Source organism: Mycteria americana, chromosome 10 (genome assembly GCF_035582795.1).
Source record: "Mycteria americana isolate JAX WOST 10 ecotype Jacksonville Zoo and Gardens chromosome 10, USCA_MyAme_1.0, whole genome shotgun sequence".
Classification (NCBI taxonomy): Eukaryota; Metazoa; Chordata; class Aves; order Ciconiiformes; family Ciconiidae; genus Mycteria; species Mycteria americana.
The window spans coordinates 6,464,071-6,481,157 of record NC_134374.1 but is presented as its reverse complement, the minus strand read 5'-3'; the positions used below and the strand labels follow the sequence as shown (position 1 = coordinate 6,481,157).

Sequence of the window (17,087 nt, the reverse complement as noted above, 5' to 3'; positions counted from 1 at the left end):
GACATCTCTAGAAACAATGACTAACCCCTTCCCCGCCTCCCCTAGCTTCGTCTTCGGTGGGAGGTCTTCTCCGACCCATGTTCTCCTCGCTGGGGACTTCTGCCGGCTGAGCTGTGCCCCTGCGAGCCCATGTCTGTAGCTCAAACAAACAAGTAGTCCTTCATCACGGCATGCTATGACAAACCGCGGAAAGACAGCGCTTTGTGATTTACGGATTAAACCAGCAAAACGCGTGTCATCGCGGACACCTATCCATGGTATCACAGCACACCTGACTCCACTCCCTCAACATTCACAAGGGCTTGCTAACGGAGCGTCTCACTCTTGGGAAAAGGTCTTTCAGCACAAGCAAAAATAGAAGGATGGCTCTGCCCTAATAATGACCATTTAAAAAACCCTTTTTAGTTTCCTTAGGGCTCTAAGCATTAGTTGGCTGGGTTTAATTCAATGAACTCGAAGCAATGAAGTTCATTGAAGCTGGTTTGTACAAAGAGTTTTCTTTCATGGAGGCAGCATTAGACAATGTGGTGCTGGATCCCAGGAGAATATTAAACATTTAATATACTGGCAAGTATAATGTTATATAAAAAATGTTGCGTGAAGGATGCGCAACAGAGCTGAAAAGCATAAAAAAAGCTTGTGCTCGTCCCCAGGCTGCTGCTGAGCACTGCAGACCTCCAGTTATCGAACAAACCTGAATTCGAGAGCTTTTCCTTCCTTTATTATTACACAGAGGCTTTTGCTAACATCAGAGATGAGTAGCTGAGCAACCTCCTACGTAGCCAACTGTAAGCAACTCTTATTAATAGAATGCAGCAGTAATTTGCAGTAATTGTCCGAAACTGCGGTTTACTGAAAACACTGTTATTATTGATTTTGGACCAAAGCTGAAGCATTTTTATAAGAGAGATTAGGAGTTATTGTTCCCTAAGGAACTGGTTTTACTAGCTGTAGGAGAGTGTCACTATGAAAATTAATCTCAGTACTTTTCACTATAACAATGTATTTTAAATTAATTTTCTTGGTAATTCCTGTACCCAAGGTGACCAATAGTACCCAGCCTAGTCTAGCTACAGCTCCTCCTCACCAGGTTAAAGACTGCAGAAATTGCCAGTTTTACAGGGTATGGTTGGCAATATGAAAGCAGACTAGTTAACTTTTGCAATACGCGAGCTCATTAAAGCCACTTTGAGAGTCTCGCTACCGTACAGGCTGCCTGAAAGACTGGGGGAAGCCTCGGCCCAGCTGAAGGCAGTGACAGCTCTGCCACTGCTGTCACCGGAGCTGGGATTTTAATCCACATCTGGATCAAAAGCACAGCAAACACAGACGCGGTGCTCCTGCAGAGGTGCGTGCAGAAGACTGGTCAGGGGCACACAAAAGGTGATATTTGAATATCCTAGGCAACACTACCAAAACCTCTTTCCTTAAGATTCATTGCCAGTTTAGTGCACCGATACACTTCCCTGTTGCAAGCAACGTATCTCGTTTCAGCTTCGCCTACTGCGAGCTCTAGCTCCTTACACCTTACCATTACTGCTATTATTTTAGCACGAACGGGTGACTACCGTCTCTGCATAACATTATGTCTTTGCTACGATCGTCGCTTAACTCTTATCTCTTGACCCCACGCTGCGATTAGATGAGCAGCCACCCTTTCCTTCCCTGGGCTACAGAGCCACCCAAGCAGCTCTTCTCCGGAGACCAGGCTTCCTCCCAGGGGCTCTGGTGGCACCAGTTCAGGCCAGCAAAGCGGCACGTGCTGGTACTGGTTTGCCTGACCCCTCCCCAGAAGAGCAAAGGGAGCCCTCTCGCCTCCAGCTCTGGGCTGGCACAGCTGATCCTGGCAAGAAAACCTCTCAAAAACCACTCTGCATCACAGCTACATCACGGAGAAGGACCAGAGCCTTGTCCTCAGGGGTTAGCGCAGCCAGCTGTGACCACTGGTTCCTTGTACAGTTACAAGTACTGATTTGCTCTGCCTAGGTCCCACCAACACTGGACTTTCTATCTGTTAGTTAAATAAGGTTTCCAAGCTTGACCAAGCCTGCTGACAATATTAAATAAGACTGTTTCTTTGAAAGAGCTACTGGGCAAGCAAATGGCTTTTTTTCCCCCACCGCAATTATTCAAATGGTTTTCATCTGCGTTCGTTTTGGTTTGGTTTGGTTTTTTTTTCCTTGAGAAGCGAAATAACAGCCTTGCCGATTACTCTTTGCTAAGGTACCCGATTGTGGTGACATTGAGGCTGACCTTGGAGTCACCTCCCCCGCTGCCGCACTCTCCTTTGTCGTACCACCATTTGTTTTTCAATTTGTCCAAGAGGCCTTGCTCATTCAGTTTTAATACTGCCAGGTTAACAGCATTTCTTGAAACGATAAAACATAACTTGTAAGAAAAAATGCACAAATGCTTAGGAAATCGTAACGTATAAAAAAAGGAGCACAAGAGGACAAATTGGCTAAAATTTCACAGAACGTGGAGCTATCAAAATGTCTGTACAGCAAATACAGGGTTAAATATTGGAAGGTGGCATGGAGGATAACATTTGCTCAAAACTGAAGTGTGCGGGATGGGGAAATCGTCTTTGAGAAAAAAAGTAACAAGAACACCACATCATGCAGTTAACATTCGTCACATATGGCAGGTTAACTCGGCTTTTACCATTTAAATTGAAAAAGCCATTGAACTGTAAAATTAAAACAGCAACAAACAATCAGAAAGGACAACACGAAGAGAACACTAAAAAAATGGATGCATTATATAAATGAAACCATAATTTACCGTCTTATTTAACTCCATGGAATATTGAAGATTTTAAACTTTAAAGTTACCTCAAAATCCACAAGAAAGAAAATGACAACACAATACATCAGGGTAGGTGGAATACTATAACAACATGGATATTGTTATATTATTCCACCCACCTTAATGCTGAGCCTTTGGGGGTTGCTACACCATAGCCCTTGGAATCCAGGTTGCCGCCAACTTTCATGGTGTCGCAGGGCTTGCGCTGCTCGATGTACTCGTTCATCGTCGACTCCAGCAGGAAGGCAAACTTCCCCTTCGACTTCCGCACCCTCGCCACCCCGTCCGCCGTCGTTTTGGTGAACACCGAGGGCTCGGCCGACTTCATGTACGACCACATTTTCTCGTAGACGGCTATTTTGGACCTCTGGGAGAGACGAAAGGAGGGAAATGAAGAGCCATGTTGGCAAGGGCACAAGACTGACCTCCTTGGGCTTAGTCGGCTTAGGGGTATAATTAACACCCTATAACCGATTAAGGATAACAAATAAAAAAGTCAAAGTAGCTCGGAGAGAGACACATTGCCCCCTGAACGATGACCAGACCGTAAAATAGTTGGGGAGGGGGAAACATATCTCAGACATTTCTTCTTCTAATTGCCATGTAATTGGCAGCCTGGCAGTCAGCATGAGCAATGGTGCGTGCCCGGCCCAGCGCCTCGGTTCCTGCTCTGCGGTGGGTTTATCCGCCTGCACGCTGCTCTGCTACGGAACCAGAGGGAGGGTGTTAAATCCTAGCTCATCCATCATGGCCAACAGATGCTGAAGAAGCCTCTCCTCTTTGCACAAATCCTCAGCCTTGGTTTTTGTGCTAACTCGCAGCTAGGAAACACTGGCGTTTGCTTATTACAAGTTCCCAGCAAGGCAGGAGTCTGCTTTTCGCAGCGGCGATGGCAGGTCTACGATACAGGAGACGAGGACAGCTCTCATGGCTTCTAATAGTGATGCTCATATGAGAGATATAAATAGTAATTACAAAATCCTTTATGAATCAATAGTCAAACTTGCAAAATTCAGTTTCACATTTTCCTAAAGGACAGCAAACACAGATATTAGCAATAAGCTGAAAAAATTGCTGCTTAACTCCTTGCGTGTCATGTATATATATTTTTTTTTCCTGTTTTTCTCATTTTGAGACTGAGCCAATCCTAACAGCCCCTAGCTCAGCATAAAGGTTTTGCAGCCCTGGAAATGTTGAGAAATGTGTTACTTCTCCTTCTCCCTCTTCCCCACCAGGAACATTTAAACCACCCTCAGACTCTCAAGCGTTCTTATCCTGGACTACCCGTTAAACTTTCCTGCTTGGTCAACAGAAGGCAGTAATGCCAACCGTATTTCTCTAAAGTCTAGAAATCCAAAGGATTTACGTAAGGCTTTCGGTCCAAGCTGTGGGTATCTCGAATTTATGCCTCCTACTCCTTGCCAGTTTCCTGTCCACAGCTTCCCTTGCAGAATGGGAATGAGGCAGGCAGTAGCTAAATCTAGTTCAAATTTAACAAACTTGTAGCAGAAGACTGTTAATGTCCATCAGCTTGATGATTGAGACATGTTTCCCTCTCATTCAGGACAATTTAATGTGTTTCGAATAATGTAATGCTTAACAACCAGCCTCCAAACATTTCACGGGGAGTAAGCCCTGCCTCCACCGTTCTTCAGATTAACATGCTCAGCTAGCGTCGCGATGACGGATGGAGAGGAGCACGGAGGGCAAGATTTTATTTTAATTATCCTTCCTGATGAGCTGAAAAACAACTGAAAATGCAAACCAATTAAAATCAGCCCAGTCGACAATAGGAAATCAGAGAGACAACAATTCAGCGCAGCTTTGTCAGGAGCTGGCTGGGTGCTGGGCTGTGAAAAGCAAGCAAGAGGGATTTCGGCCGAGAGCGTTTCTTGCTAAAGATGGGCTGTGCGGCCTCGCTTGTCCGGCACCAGGAGTGAAGAGGCGGTGGAAGCAAGGGGGATATAAATGGGGCCTGAGACGGTCCTTACGCAGGTGAAGGAAGGAATCGGGGAATCTGCCTGGCTTCCCCCTGCAACAGCAACCACAGAATCACCTGAGGCGAGGGCAGTGGCTCTGAAGCGGCAGGGAAGGGCGGCAGCCCAGCTGCCGGCGGGGAGCGCGTGCTCGCTGCCCCGCGCGGCACCGCACAGCCCTGCCTCGCTGCCTCCGCCAGCCCAGGCCGCCGGGCCTGGACAGGGCCAGCTCCGAGCCCCAGCCGGCAGCGGGGCCGCGGGTCCTGCCCAAGGAGAGACGTCTGACGGGGGCTCTCCGTCAGGCACCCACGGGCCAGCAGCCGAACGCGCTGCTCGCTGCTTTATCACTGGTTACCTGAGCCGCCCTCTCCGAGCGCGCTGACCTGGGTCTCCCGCTTTTCCAACAACCCCCCCGACGCACGTGGGCGTTCTCACACCCCCTTCCCTGCTGGGAGCTGCCCAGGGCCCAGCGCTGCTCCCGGGCACCCGCCGCAGGGCCGTGGGGACCCCGGGGCTACCAGCGGTGCCGGGAGGTGGTGGCTGTCACCAGCTCAGCGGCTGCCACCATCCTCGTGCCCTGTGGGCGGCAGAGCCCGCGTGGCAGCTGTGTGCGCCCGCGCAAGCGGCAGAGCGGGCAGCGCGGGCAGCGCGGGCAGCACAGGCAGCGCGGGCAGAGCACGCCACAGCCCAAGCACGGCACTGCCCACGGCCGACCTGCCTGCTCTTCTTGTGCAGCTCCCGCACGCTGAAAGGTAACAGAAACAGCCCGGCTGGCCAACACAGACGGCGTGAGCAATGGCAATTCTGGCGTGTCCCAGTTTCAAGGTGCTTCTCCTTACAACCTTCATCTTCTTTTAACATAAATAATACAAACGCACCTGCCCATTTATATTTGCAAATGGGCATCCAAGGGCCAAAAGGAAGGTAAAAATACAGCTTTACTCTTTCTCTTCCTATCTCTCAGCAAGCTAAAGTGGTTAGCCTTCAAAAATTGTGCATGCACTACGTCTGCTTTTGCTTGTTTTCCTCTGCAGAGTGTGCCTTTAATTACACAGATAAACCAGAATCTCTTTTCCTTTTCATCTTCTACCTGACACCGGAATATCTGTCTTTAATAAGTTCTTTCATAACTCTTTCCAGCTGGCCTGACTACCTAAAAGCAATTGCCAATACATCTGTGCATTGTTAATAATAACAGTTATCTGATGAGTGCCAGCAGCACGCTCAGGGCTGCAAATGGTCCAAACAAAGCACATTCCCTGCTCCAAGGGCAAAGGGTGAATATCATCATTCATGCTTCAGAAAACCAAATTCCACGACTCAAAACTGGATCTCTTTTCAACTTTAACAAATAGCCCAAGCTTTATAGTTTGCTCCCTTCATTTAACTCCTTTGGATGACGTGGTTAATGAAAATCAGGACATTTCTATATGATCATTGCCCACCTCTTCTTCTGCCAAGTGGGATTTTCATAATGTCTTGTTATTAGCAAATTAACTAAATGAGTACAGCGGTCTGATCTGGTAGAAGTAGACAAAAATGCAAGCTACAAATGAACACAGCGGGTATTGACTGGGAAAGGTCAAAATAAAATTAATTGGGCACGTGTTGGTTTCGGAGCAGCCGGAGCCCGGCTGGGGGAGGCTGGGGAGGACCCACGGATGTCCCAGGAGCGGGGACCAGGGAGGTGACGGGCTCCGGCCACTGCGTCCTGCTTGGTTAGCGCTGCTCTTTGCAGCCGTTCCCCTAAATTCACGAGGCCAAAATAATGATTTATGATGAGGCTTCTTAGAGGAAGGGCCAGTGCCACCAGAGGAGCTGTGAAACCTGCCTGCGAACCCGCTCAGAAGTGCTCGAGAGCGTTTTCTGCCCCAGGAGCCCTATTTAACACCTCCTCAATGACATGAAACAACCAGTTGACTAAAGCCGGTCAAAGACGCAAGGAGATGAAATGAAAGACGGTATTTTGAGTAAATATTTTCCTTTTTCCAAGTTTCCAATTGCCTCAAAAGAAAACCCAGAAGCCCCTGAAACACTTGAAGAAGAGGAGAATTTCTTTCCTTTCTAACTAAAAAGCTGCAAATCCTGTGCTGAAGGAACATTTTCACCCGTCTGTCCTCCTCTGCAGACGTTCACGCCAGCCCCCAGCCCCGCCAGCGCCTGCGTGCCCCCCCGGCAGTCTGACACCTGCGAGAGGGGCCAGACAGCAGGAGCAACCGTAGAGAAAGGATTTACACCCCAAAATAAGGTAAGGTCTGACAGATCTGCACTGCCGCTAGAGTTCAGCGGCAGTAAAACATTTTCCCTCTCATTAAAGTGTTACTTTTAAAGAGATACTTAGAAAAAAAGCTTAAAAGCAAAGATTTAAACCAATTCAAAGCCCATAACCGCAGTAACTCCCTGTGCTCTGCAACTCCTATTTCATTTCTTTGATACTGCTCTCAAGAAGTCCGTCACACACATTTCCTCGGGATTTCAAGGGGATATTATTATCATTTTTTTCTTAAAAGCAACATTTGCAGTGTTTCATCTAGGCCTTGGGACACATTAAAGCATCTTTTCATTATCGCAGCCTTACTGCAGATATAAATAGAGCTGGCCTTTGCTTTGTCAATAGTGCTGGCTTTTTTCTTTATTTGGAGATGTTTATGCAGAAGGATGAGCCCCACACACCTCAGTGCGAGGGTGTAGGCAGCTCCCTTCCTCGTGCTGAGGAGTCACTTCGTTTGGCCCGTTACTAACCGGTACATAAACACACATTGCTTCTGGGTAGCAACGAGTTAATTTTAAAAGAAGGTGCCAATTCAATCGGTCCACAATTTTAAGGCCGTCTTTCATTCTAATTCTCCTAGTTTTGATGTGTGGCTGGCTCCAGTACTGAAATGAAAAATCAAACAAACCCACAGCGTGCCGTAGCATCAAAGGGGCCGGGCACGCGTCGCACGCAGCCGAACGGAGGCAGGTTTACCGCTCGGTTGCAGTTATTTCTTCAATCCGTTCAACAACAAAAACCCAGCACCCGCAAACCTGGCTCCAGCTGAGCGGGACCAGATGCCCTGGTTTCACTTTTGCACATCCCAAACCGCCTAGAGATGCATTGCAAAACGCAGCACATCTTGGACGATTCCTTGACGTTGGTTAAATTTAGCTCTAGAATATCTTTGTGACTGAAGTCTTCTCCCATTGACCGAATTACCTTTCCCCTCTGCAGACATCTGTCTCGCACTTCTGCTAAAAGTGACGTCGCGTCACCTCCTTCCACTACTGAGCAGCGGCGAAGCTATTATATTTGAAAGAAACAGCATTTTTCCTCTATACTTAAAGGATGGTACAGGGAAGCCCTTTGCCCATTTTAGAACGTTTTGGCCTCTCTGCCACCTCCTCTGTGACCTGCAGGTCTTCTTCAAAATGCCTGCCTCATGCACGCCGTTGGCATATTTTATTAAAATTATCAAAATGGTCCTTTTTTTCTTATGACAGGCACCAGGAAATTATTTCTCAGCAGTCAAGCTCAAAATGTTCTCTTAAAGGTGATTATTGTTGATCATCCAGTCATGAGCCAAATCCACCCAAATCAATTTTACTTTTAAAATTAATTTATATATTCTTCCTTTTTTATTCTGTATGTTTAAAATTTTAGATTATACTGATGTTAAATTTTCTACCTCTGTCTTCAAAACTAGCCTAAAAGAAAGCCTAAATAAACAAGAAAGCCTAATAAACAAGCCTAAAAGAAAAGAGGGAGGAGAGAAAGAGAAAAGGTCCCCCCAGTAATCCAGGAGCTGGGCTATGAGGAAGAACAGGAGAACGTTTCATGCTGGGCAATATCAGTGTAAGAAATGGAACGAGCGTACTGGAGAGGGAGAAAACCCAGAAGGAAACCCGTTACAGCTGCCTGGTCTCAGGGCTGGGTCCAGACTAGGTAAACTTTAATATACTTTGGAGTAGGCCAGCATACACTGAAATGCAGTAAATCCAACAGGGAAGTGCAGCAAATGGGAGTGAGACAAGCGCAAAGCGGATGGAGCATCCTGACCACGGCACGCACACAAAGGTAGGCAGAGACATCGATAAAGGACCTAAAGCAGCAGAGTTAACGCACTCCCCTGCTACACCTGTCCTGTGACCGCTCTTTAACAAGGGAAATTTATAGCCCTAAGTCAGACAGATGTTGCTGATACAAAACACAAAGGTCTGTACTAAAAACGGTGCAGGTATTTAATCTGAATAATACATGCTGCCTTTATACAGATGCACGCCTCACTGATATGAACTTAGGTAGTTAAGTGTGAACCTGAGCTTCATTATCATCACTCATTGCTTTTCTTCCACATGTGCAATTAGCTCTTCTACAGCAGCTAATGAATCCAGTAGCTTATGAACCATTAAAAAGCAAGTTACTAAACAGGAGTGAAAAAATGCCAGAAGACTGCCTTGGTACCAGTGCTGTTGCCCGGCTTGGGGATCACTTTGAGATCCATCGGTTTTAGGGAGTTGCTTATCGGACTTTCAATATGGCAAACTGCAACAGAGTGGCTACCACTCTGGTCTTGGTCTTTTGGATAAGGCTGGGATTTGATGCCTTTCCGCTGCCCCGCAAGCCTGATGTCAAGTCACCCCTGCCACCGCTGCCCCCGGGAGAGCGAGGGACAGTGGTCGGAGCCCCCAGCCCAATGCCAGCCCGGGAGCACAGGGAGGCTGGCCTAATGATGCTACATTAATAATAAGAACACGGTAAATATTATTAGTAAGATCCCTCTGCCTGAGATTTCCAAGCTCTTTACTGAGAAGGAAAAAATAGGTCTCACGAAGGCGAGAGGGCACCATTAGTCCCCTTTCCCAAGTGCGGACATGAAAGCAGAGATGTCATTTACTGAAGGTCACAGGGCAAAGTGTAATAGATCAATGTCGCAGCTTTTAGCCCCAGATAACTTGTGATGCCAGCAATTTACTTACCTATATGGACAGAAAAATCAATCCCATCATTACGTGAACCTCTTGTTTTTATTACATTCTCGGCAGAAGAAAGTAGGTCAGACGCCATGAGCATGCACAGGGCATTTCTCTTTTAGCAAGGCCAACCCCCAAATCTACCAAACTCTACCCATGGCTTATGAATTTGTGGCATGCCACAGACAAGCAAGGTTCAAGCACGCCTATGTAAACTAGTCCGTATGTTTGTAGGAATACACAAATCTTTGATAACATATGCATAAATGTAAAAGAGAGGGTGAACCGGCAAATAATAATAATAACAACAACAACAACAACAACAACAACAACAACAACAACAACAACAACAACAACAATAATAATAATAATAATAATAATAATAATAATAATAATATTTCACAGTCAAGTTTGTGATGGGAGACATTGTCGTGTTGGTTTGTTGTTCAAATTAATGACATTATAACTTCTGCTTTAGAAATGGCATTTTCCTTTCCCAGTTGGGCAAATGAAGCCCAGAGAGCTGAAGCATGAGGCCCACAAACCCCGGGGCTGCCCGCTTTCCTCTAGGATCCCCTATGTCAAGATTCAGACACCCCCGTACGGGGCTGTAAGGACAGCTACTCTCTTTCGGCGAGAGCCCTCTGAACCCACGGGCAGCACTTCTCCCCTGCCCGGAGCAGGGCTGGGAGCCCAGCGGGGAGCTCTGGAGGAGCAGCGGTGGGGAAGGAGGGTCAATGGCAGTGCTGCGGGAGCAGCCTGCAAAACACCCTCCCGGCTCCAGCAACGCTACAGGTTTTCCACACCTGTCATACATAGGGGCCCGATTAGAAGAGAAACCTCATCTTATAAAAATAGCGCAATATTGTAGGAGTTTTCTTTTGAGACTTTCTTGCTGTGTATCACGGTCATTTTGAAAACGTGAGCTTTAGCAGCAGGCAGGTAATGTGCTGGAGCTGCTTTACCAGACATCTTTTCTGGAGCGAGCTCCGCTTACACAAACAGACAAGCAAAGAGTCACTCCGGCTGTAACTAGCCATCGCTGACATGTCAGTAACACTCTGAGCAGCAGAATGTAATCAAGACTTTAAGACGTCCTTTCCTGGCACAATATTGAACTTCAGACTACGCCTATATTCATCTCCTCACTTTATTGCTGTCATCCATTCCTCCCTGTTGCAATACTGATTGGGAAATTAAAATGAAAGTCTTTACCAAGAGACAAGCTGTCTTTGTAAATCCTCTCGTGATTCATGGCCAGAGCCAGTGCCGGGTGAGTGCCCGCCCCGAGGAAGCACGCTGCGAGGCTGCGCGGGGAGACGGCGGGCTGGGTGGCACTGCCGAGGATTGCATGGCTGTGCTCTGCAAGCGTGTCTGTCTGTCTGTCTGTCTGGGGAGCAGGAGGCTGCAGGCACCCGAGCCGGCCGGCCGGAGGCATTACGTCAGCCTTCAGGCTAAGGGGCATCTTTCCAGCAGTGACATATTTAGCAGAGTAGTCTTGTCTGGGCAACTGAGCAGCACACCAGCCCTGCTCTGGATTTGGCCCATAATAAATTAACAGAGAATGGCGTTTCCAGCACACGATCTGAACGCTGTCAGGTCTAATGAGCTTTCAGCTCCAGACAGAACAGGCCAATATACAGGCAATGATGGAGAAATCCCAGTGGACTGCAAGAGGGGATGTTTCATATTCACATCATTAGAGTTTCTAAACCTTCATGTATTTTCTAATTATGCAAAAGTAACAGTAGCAGCGCTGTCAGTAATTTATCAGCACCCATGTATTTTAAATGAATCCCTAACAAGCACGTATTAATGTGACACACCAGCATTACGTAAAATAGGAGAGACTTGAAAAACCAGGGTCCTCGCTGTCTTGAGCACTGTCATTATCATTATCACAGAGCTGCTCTCCAAAAAGTAGAGCATTCAAACAGCAAGTGGTTTTTCCCCGAGGCGCGCTCTGCTTCGCCTCTGCGGTGCAGACACGGTGACGGCATTAACCCACTGCGAGCTGCCCTGCCAGGCCTCGCCACGGCTGCCTCCACACGCGCTGCCCGACCCAGGGAAACTGTTCACCGCTACGGCGCAGCCGGCAACCCTGCTCCTACAGAGACCGACTTCTGAGCGGCGTTCAGCCACAGGCGACTGGAAAGCCTAAACCACAAACAGAAGTAGGGCTGATAGACGAGTGCCATCTGTTATCGAAGATCAAGGAGATTTATTCAAATATTTGTTATTAAGTGTTGACCGAAAGATTCGTTGAATCCTGGCTTGTCTGCTGAAATTAGTAAAACGGTTCAGCCACCTTAACCCCGGTTCCATCCAAACGTTTCCTTTCCAAGGAGTGGATGATGGATGAGCCGTTAATTTTAGTTCCCGTAAGGATACATTCTCCTCTCCAATCCATAGGCTTAAAGACATTAGATCACCTCATGGGAAACTATTTCTTTTGTAATTATGTCACATTTGATTTCCTGCCGTCTTTAACACTGGCTGTTAGCCATGTGGCAGAAAGGAGGTGCAACAGATTACGAGAAACGCCCCCCCCAAGCAGCCCATCTATCATGCATGCAACGGAGAGGCTGTGATCTCTCTGCACACGTACATTCCCCTTTTAATACGTGTGCACACCCCCACCTATATCAAACCGGGAAGGGAGAGAGAATATATGGGTGAATAAGTTTTTCACGCTTTCTGTGTTGAAAAACAGTTAAACCACAGTAATTTTTCTGATTAATTGCTGCCACGCTGCCTATCAAAGATCTATACAGCTCATATTTGAAGCTATCACTTTTCTGTGATGTTCTGTTCTTTAAAGTCCATAAAATACAATCGCACTTCAATATTTTTGTCAGGCATTTGTTATGACTGTGTTGTTTTGCTCGATGCCAAGAACACAGAAAGCTTAAAACTGCTCATCATAGTTTTATCCAAAGGCAAAAGCAAAGCATTTGTATGAACGCCGTGCTAGAAACAAGTCCTTCATCTTCACTAGCAAAATAAATTTTGAAATTAAAAATCAAAGAGTTTAACTACAGATGAAACCCTTAGCGCTGCGTGCACGGAGTTCACTATGGTGTTTTTAATAGGCTCTAATGACGATCTCAATATCGTTTGATTGCACGGAATGCATAAAAATCGCACGGCAGCTATTGGTTCATAATTCAAGGCTTTTCCTTACCTAAACCGCTTGCTGGTAGAATTTATTTCCCTTACCTCTTGTCTTTACACAACGTTATCATCAGAGGAAAGCGATGAGCTCTTTATCTTATAACTGGGCGCTTATGCTGGTGCTTCAGAACGCATTACGGTCATTATTTCTCCCTCTCTCCCTAATGGGTCTGGGACGGTGCTGTGCTCCTGCCTGGCCGCCCGCCCATGGCACCAGCCCCGTCGGCCGCAGCTTGCCCTCACCGAGGGCCCCTGGGAGGGACCGTGACGGGAGCCCCCTCCGCACGCTGCCAGCTGGGGGGGGATCCCGTGGCGGTTCACTCTCTGGAGCTGGGAGGGACCCGCCGGTCCCGCTGGTGCCACTGCAGCCCCCCGAACAGCCCGGTACAAGGCACCGCCTGAACAGGAACGCAGGTTTTAGTACCCCAAGTGCTTTTAGTGGAAGGTATCTCAAAATCCTTTTGATGGGCTTAAGGAACTTTTTTAAATTTCCATGGAATTTTGGGTCAATTCCTTCATTTGTTCTTTCACTGTTTTTTCAGATAAATGTTTATTTTCTGCTTTGGTGCTAATCTGTCTAGTGTTTTTTTTTTCTTTTCTTTTGAACAAATCGTTTTCTATATTGGCTTTAGTTTTACCAGCCAAACAAGTTGTACTTAAAGTCCTTTTCAAGAGATACCTCCCCAGTCCCCTTACCATATTTACATGCTTTTTCTGGTACGTGTTTCCACGTCAAAGCACCTTTCCTCAGCATGGGCAACCAGAGCTGCAGACAGAAACGCAAAGCCTCTTGCCAGGGTATCTCGTGCTTTTCTATCTGCTCTTGCTGAACTATTCAGATAGTTGATGAAACCGAGAGAAAAAGGGGGACCATCTTAGGGGCTGTCCTTAATGTGACTTTCTGTGTCCTAAAAATTGTAGTTTTATATCATATTTTAGGTATATATGAAGTCCAGAAAGGCCTCACATCTGAACCTGGCATGAAAGAACCACTTTTTGAGAAAACTAATGAAGAGGAATTTCAAGTGCTGAACGTGCCCACCAAGGCGTAAAACAACAGTATCACCTTCTTGCAAACATTAATTAAGAGCAAAGTATTATTGAAGTGTCTGGGCAGGCTACCCAAGTGCAATGAGAAGTGAAGCCTTCACACAAGGAGGCACACGGAAAGCATGTGCAGACTCCTCGGTGTCCTCAAGTCAACTGTCACTCCCATGCGTCCTGAAGTAATGGAGACTTTAGCCTTAGCCGTGAATTTCATAGTACTGCGTTGCAAAAAATTCCTAAAAATAATACCTGAAGTATCTAAGCTGTGCTTGAAGGCTGTCAGCCGGTTCGACTCCTCCAGGCACTGAGCCTAAAGTCTTTATCAACAGCAGAAGCAATGTCGGTGTCAAACTCTCTACCCAACACTCATGAACATCAGTGCCAGGTAGGAGTAACCAACTCTAAGAGCAGGAACCATCGTGTCCAAAGGATCTTGGGCCTTTCTACTGAAACTCCTAACAGGCCTGGCAATTAGTGCCATTTCCAGGAGAGAAAATGAGGAACTGACTTGGGAGCAGCAAGTCATTTCCTCGGAGGCACAGGGGAGCCACTGGATAGCAGAGTCGTTTTGTCAGGGACATCCTTGAAACCGTTGCTGAGAAAAATACAAAGTTCTACAATAAAATATCAGTCCTTTGAGGCCTCCTTTGTCCTCTTAGTTTTAGTTAACATTGATTAACTACATTGGTAATGGTGTGATATGAGCCACCTTCAATTTCCCACAAAAGGGAGAAGGACCTAATGCAAGATCTTGCTAAATGTTACCTGCCTCAATATTTCAACCTGTAAAGTCTTGTCACATCAGATCAATTTCAAGGACACCTTCTGAAATCTCAGGTTTTCAGTAAAGTGTACTAGCAAGTCAGCTGTGTTTGTCAATGATCCAACACATACTTTGCAAGTTATTTTACAGAAGCCTCTTAACACAGATATCTGCTATCAATTAAAGGAAACCACCAGAAATTCAAGAGCAATTTATATTTCTAAATGTCTAGAAACACGTTCTGCTTCTACTGAAGTTTAAATACAGCCAAGTTTACATAAGAATTACTAATTGGTTGTAAAGGTCATGCCTTATGAATATAAGCATATTGGAGGTCTGAAACCTATTAGACTGTGGTATTATACTTAGGCTCAGTGCTGAATTTGGATTAAATGGTATTATATTGATTTGATGAGCTGCTGAGATATGCTGAAGCTTTAATTGAATGTATTAGAAGATGTTAATTCTAACAGATACATCCTTAAAAGTAGTAGCTTAGTGATTTGAAATTGCTTTCTGTACCAGTACAGAAGTACAGGCCTTTGCCGGTTTTCAAGAAGAAGAAAGAGGTATTTTGGAGACCTTAATCTGAGGCTGTATGCTAATAAATATCTAAGGAGACATTCTTTCTTTTCCTTTTCAATATGGATGAATGCCCTTTGAAAGCCAAAAGGGAATTGATGTAATCTATAGATTGCCATTTAAATGCCTTTATGAGCTAATTCGTGCAAAATGCAAAATGCTTCTGAGCAGAAACAAGCAACAACCATGAAAATACAGGAAGGCTTATTTGGTTCTTAGATATACCGGGGGGACAAATGCCCTGATGCAAAGGCACCAACAAGCGACGAGTGTGAATAGTGCCTGCTGTGAAACTTATAAAAAATAGGCTCTCTGGTTGTAACTGTGAGAGCAGTGTCACGCCGACAGCAGTCATCATGCACGCTTGAAACAGCAACGGTGTATCTAGCTTTAATCTACATGCCTGGGACAGCGTCTATCTGGGAGACATTGCGATGTTTAGGGAAACAGCCAACACTATAAAATAGGTCACTAGCTGGAGTCTGCCCAGGCCTGAAGTGGCCGAAAGTCATTACCATCTGTTCATCTGAAATGAGGTGCTGGTTTCGTTCCAGTTCCTACCAGATAGGTATCCACACTGTACAAGAAACCTTCAGCAGTGTTCCTAGTTGGAAACGGGGTTGGCAGAAAGGAGCCATGGGCCGAAGGCTCTAAAGGAGCTCCTTCTAGCACACGCAGACAAGATGGTGGGTATCCGAAGCTCACTTATGTGTCGTCCCTTTATGATGTGTTAGGAGGCAATTATTCCTTGCTGTTGTCCCTCTGGCACCTTTCACTGGCCAACTGTAGCCGTTAAGATCAGTATCTGACTAATACCTCTGTTTGAGAAACATTTTAGCTTTACAGCTCAAGGAAGAGATACCCCCATACAAGCTTCTTTATGGGATCTTGGAGAGATGTCCTGCACCTCCTGTGTGAAGCCACGGCCCAGCTACAAAGCCAAGTTACTGTTCCTGGTGCCTCTACACAGGTGCTGACCTCCTGCTCACAGCCAGGTAACTTCTCCCATCTCTAGGGAAGATTTAGCGACCTCTCACATGCCACAGCCAGAGTGTGTGTACGTACGCGGGGTAACCAGCGTAAGGACGGACTGCACTAGCTTGCTCACGCAGCCATCCCCTCAGAAGCTTCCGTTCTCACTGGGTAGATGATCCTGACCCACTCAGCCAACTGTTGCTTGAATCGGTTAAATGCTGGTGGGGAAGGGGTGGAGGAGGATATTCCCCTCACGGAGGGAATAAGCATCACACTGCACCCAGGAGAACTCATGGCTTCTTCTGACTCAGACCGCTATCGCTCCCACCGACGCTCTAGGAGTAGTGAGGAAAGCGCTTACAGGGAGAAAAGTAGCCCAAACCACAGAGCAGGCACAGCCTGCGCAGCAGGCGCTCAGAAACCGAGCGTCCTCTAAGAGTTGTTTCAAGTTTCAGCCATCATTACCATCTTATTAAGTAGCTAATAAAGACCGTACAACAAAGTATTTATGTGAACGTATGCATTTAATCTAAGGCAAAGCTTTTGCCCTTCTCAAATCAACTGAAGAAGACTCTAATTACAACAGTTTCATGGCTGCATCACTCTATTCAAATTAATTACTCTGCAAAAGTTAATACAACTGAAATTATGTTGTGTGCCTTGGGAACGCGGAGGAGACAGAAGCAGCACTTAGGGCCCACTCTCCTTCCCCCTTGGCCCGTGCGGGTGAGCCAGAGCAGGCGTTACGCCCCGCTCCACCGTGACCAGGGCTCTGCTCTCCTCCTTCCCCATCAGACTCCTCCTTCCTGCCT

At 46.6% G+C, this 17,087-nt stretch overlaps 1 protein-coding gene across 6 annotated transcripts in view; it reads right to left on the bottom strand.

The window, feature by feature from the left end:
• The window catches only part of GRIA3 (glutamate ionotropic receptor AMPA type subunit 3), a 155,593-nt gene that overhangs the window by 18,168 nt on the left and 120,338 nt on the right, over positions 1 to 17,087 (bottom strand). For 2 of the 6 annotated variants that reach the window (XR_012777304.1, XM_075513185.1), the window contains exons 13-14: positions 2,928 to 3,175; positions 2,254 to 2,368 (exon numbers count right to left, since the gene is read on the bottom strand). The exons of 1 other annotated variant lie outside the window; for it this stretch is intronic. Coding sequence is in view for 4 of the 5 variants with exons in the window: in XM_075513185.1 (XP_075369300.1) it covers positions 2,254 to 2,368; positions 2,928 to 3,175 (363 nt within the window). In the remaining variant the exon portion in view is untranslated. Of the gene's footprint in view, positions 1 to 2,253; positions 2,369 to 2,927; positions 3,176 to 17,087 lie in introns of those variants that run through there. 3 more of the 6 variants (XM_075513186.1, XM_075513187.1, XM_075513189.1) reach the window with 2 other exon arrangements.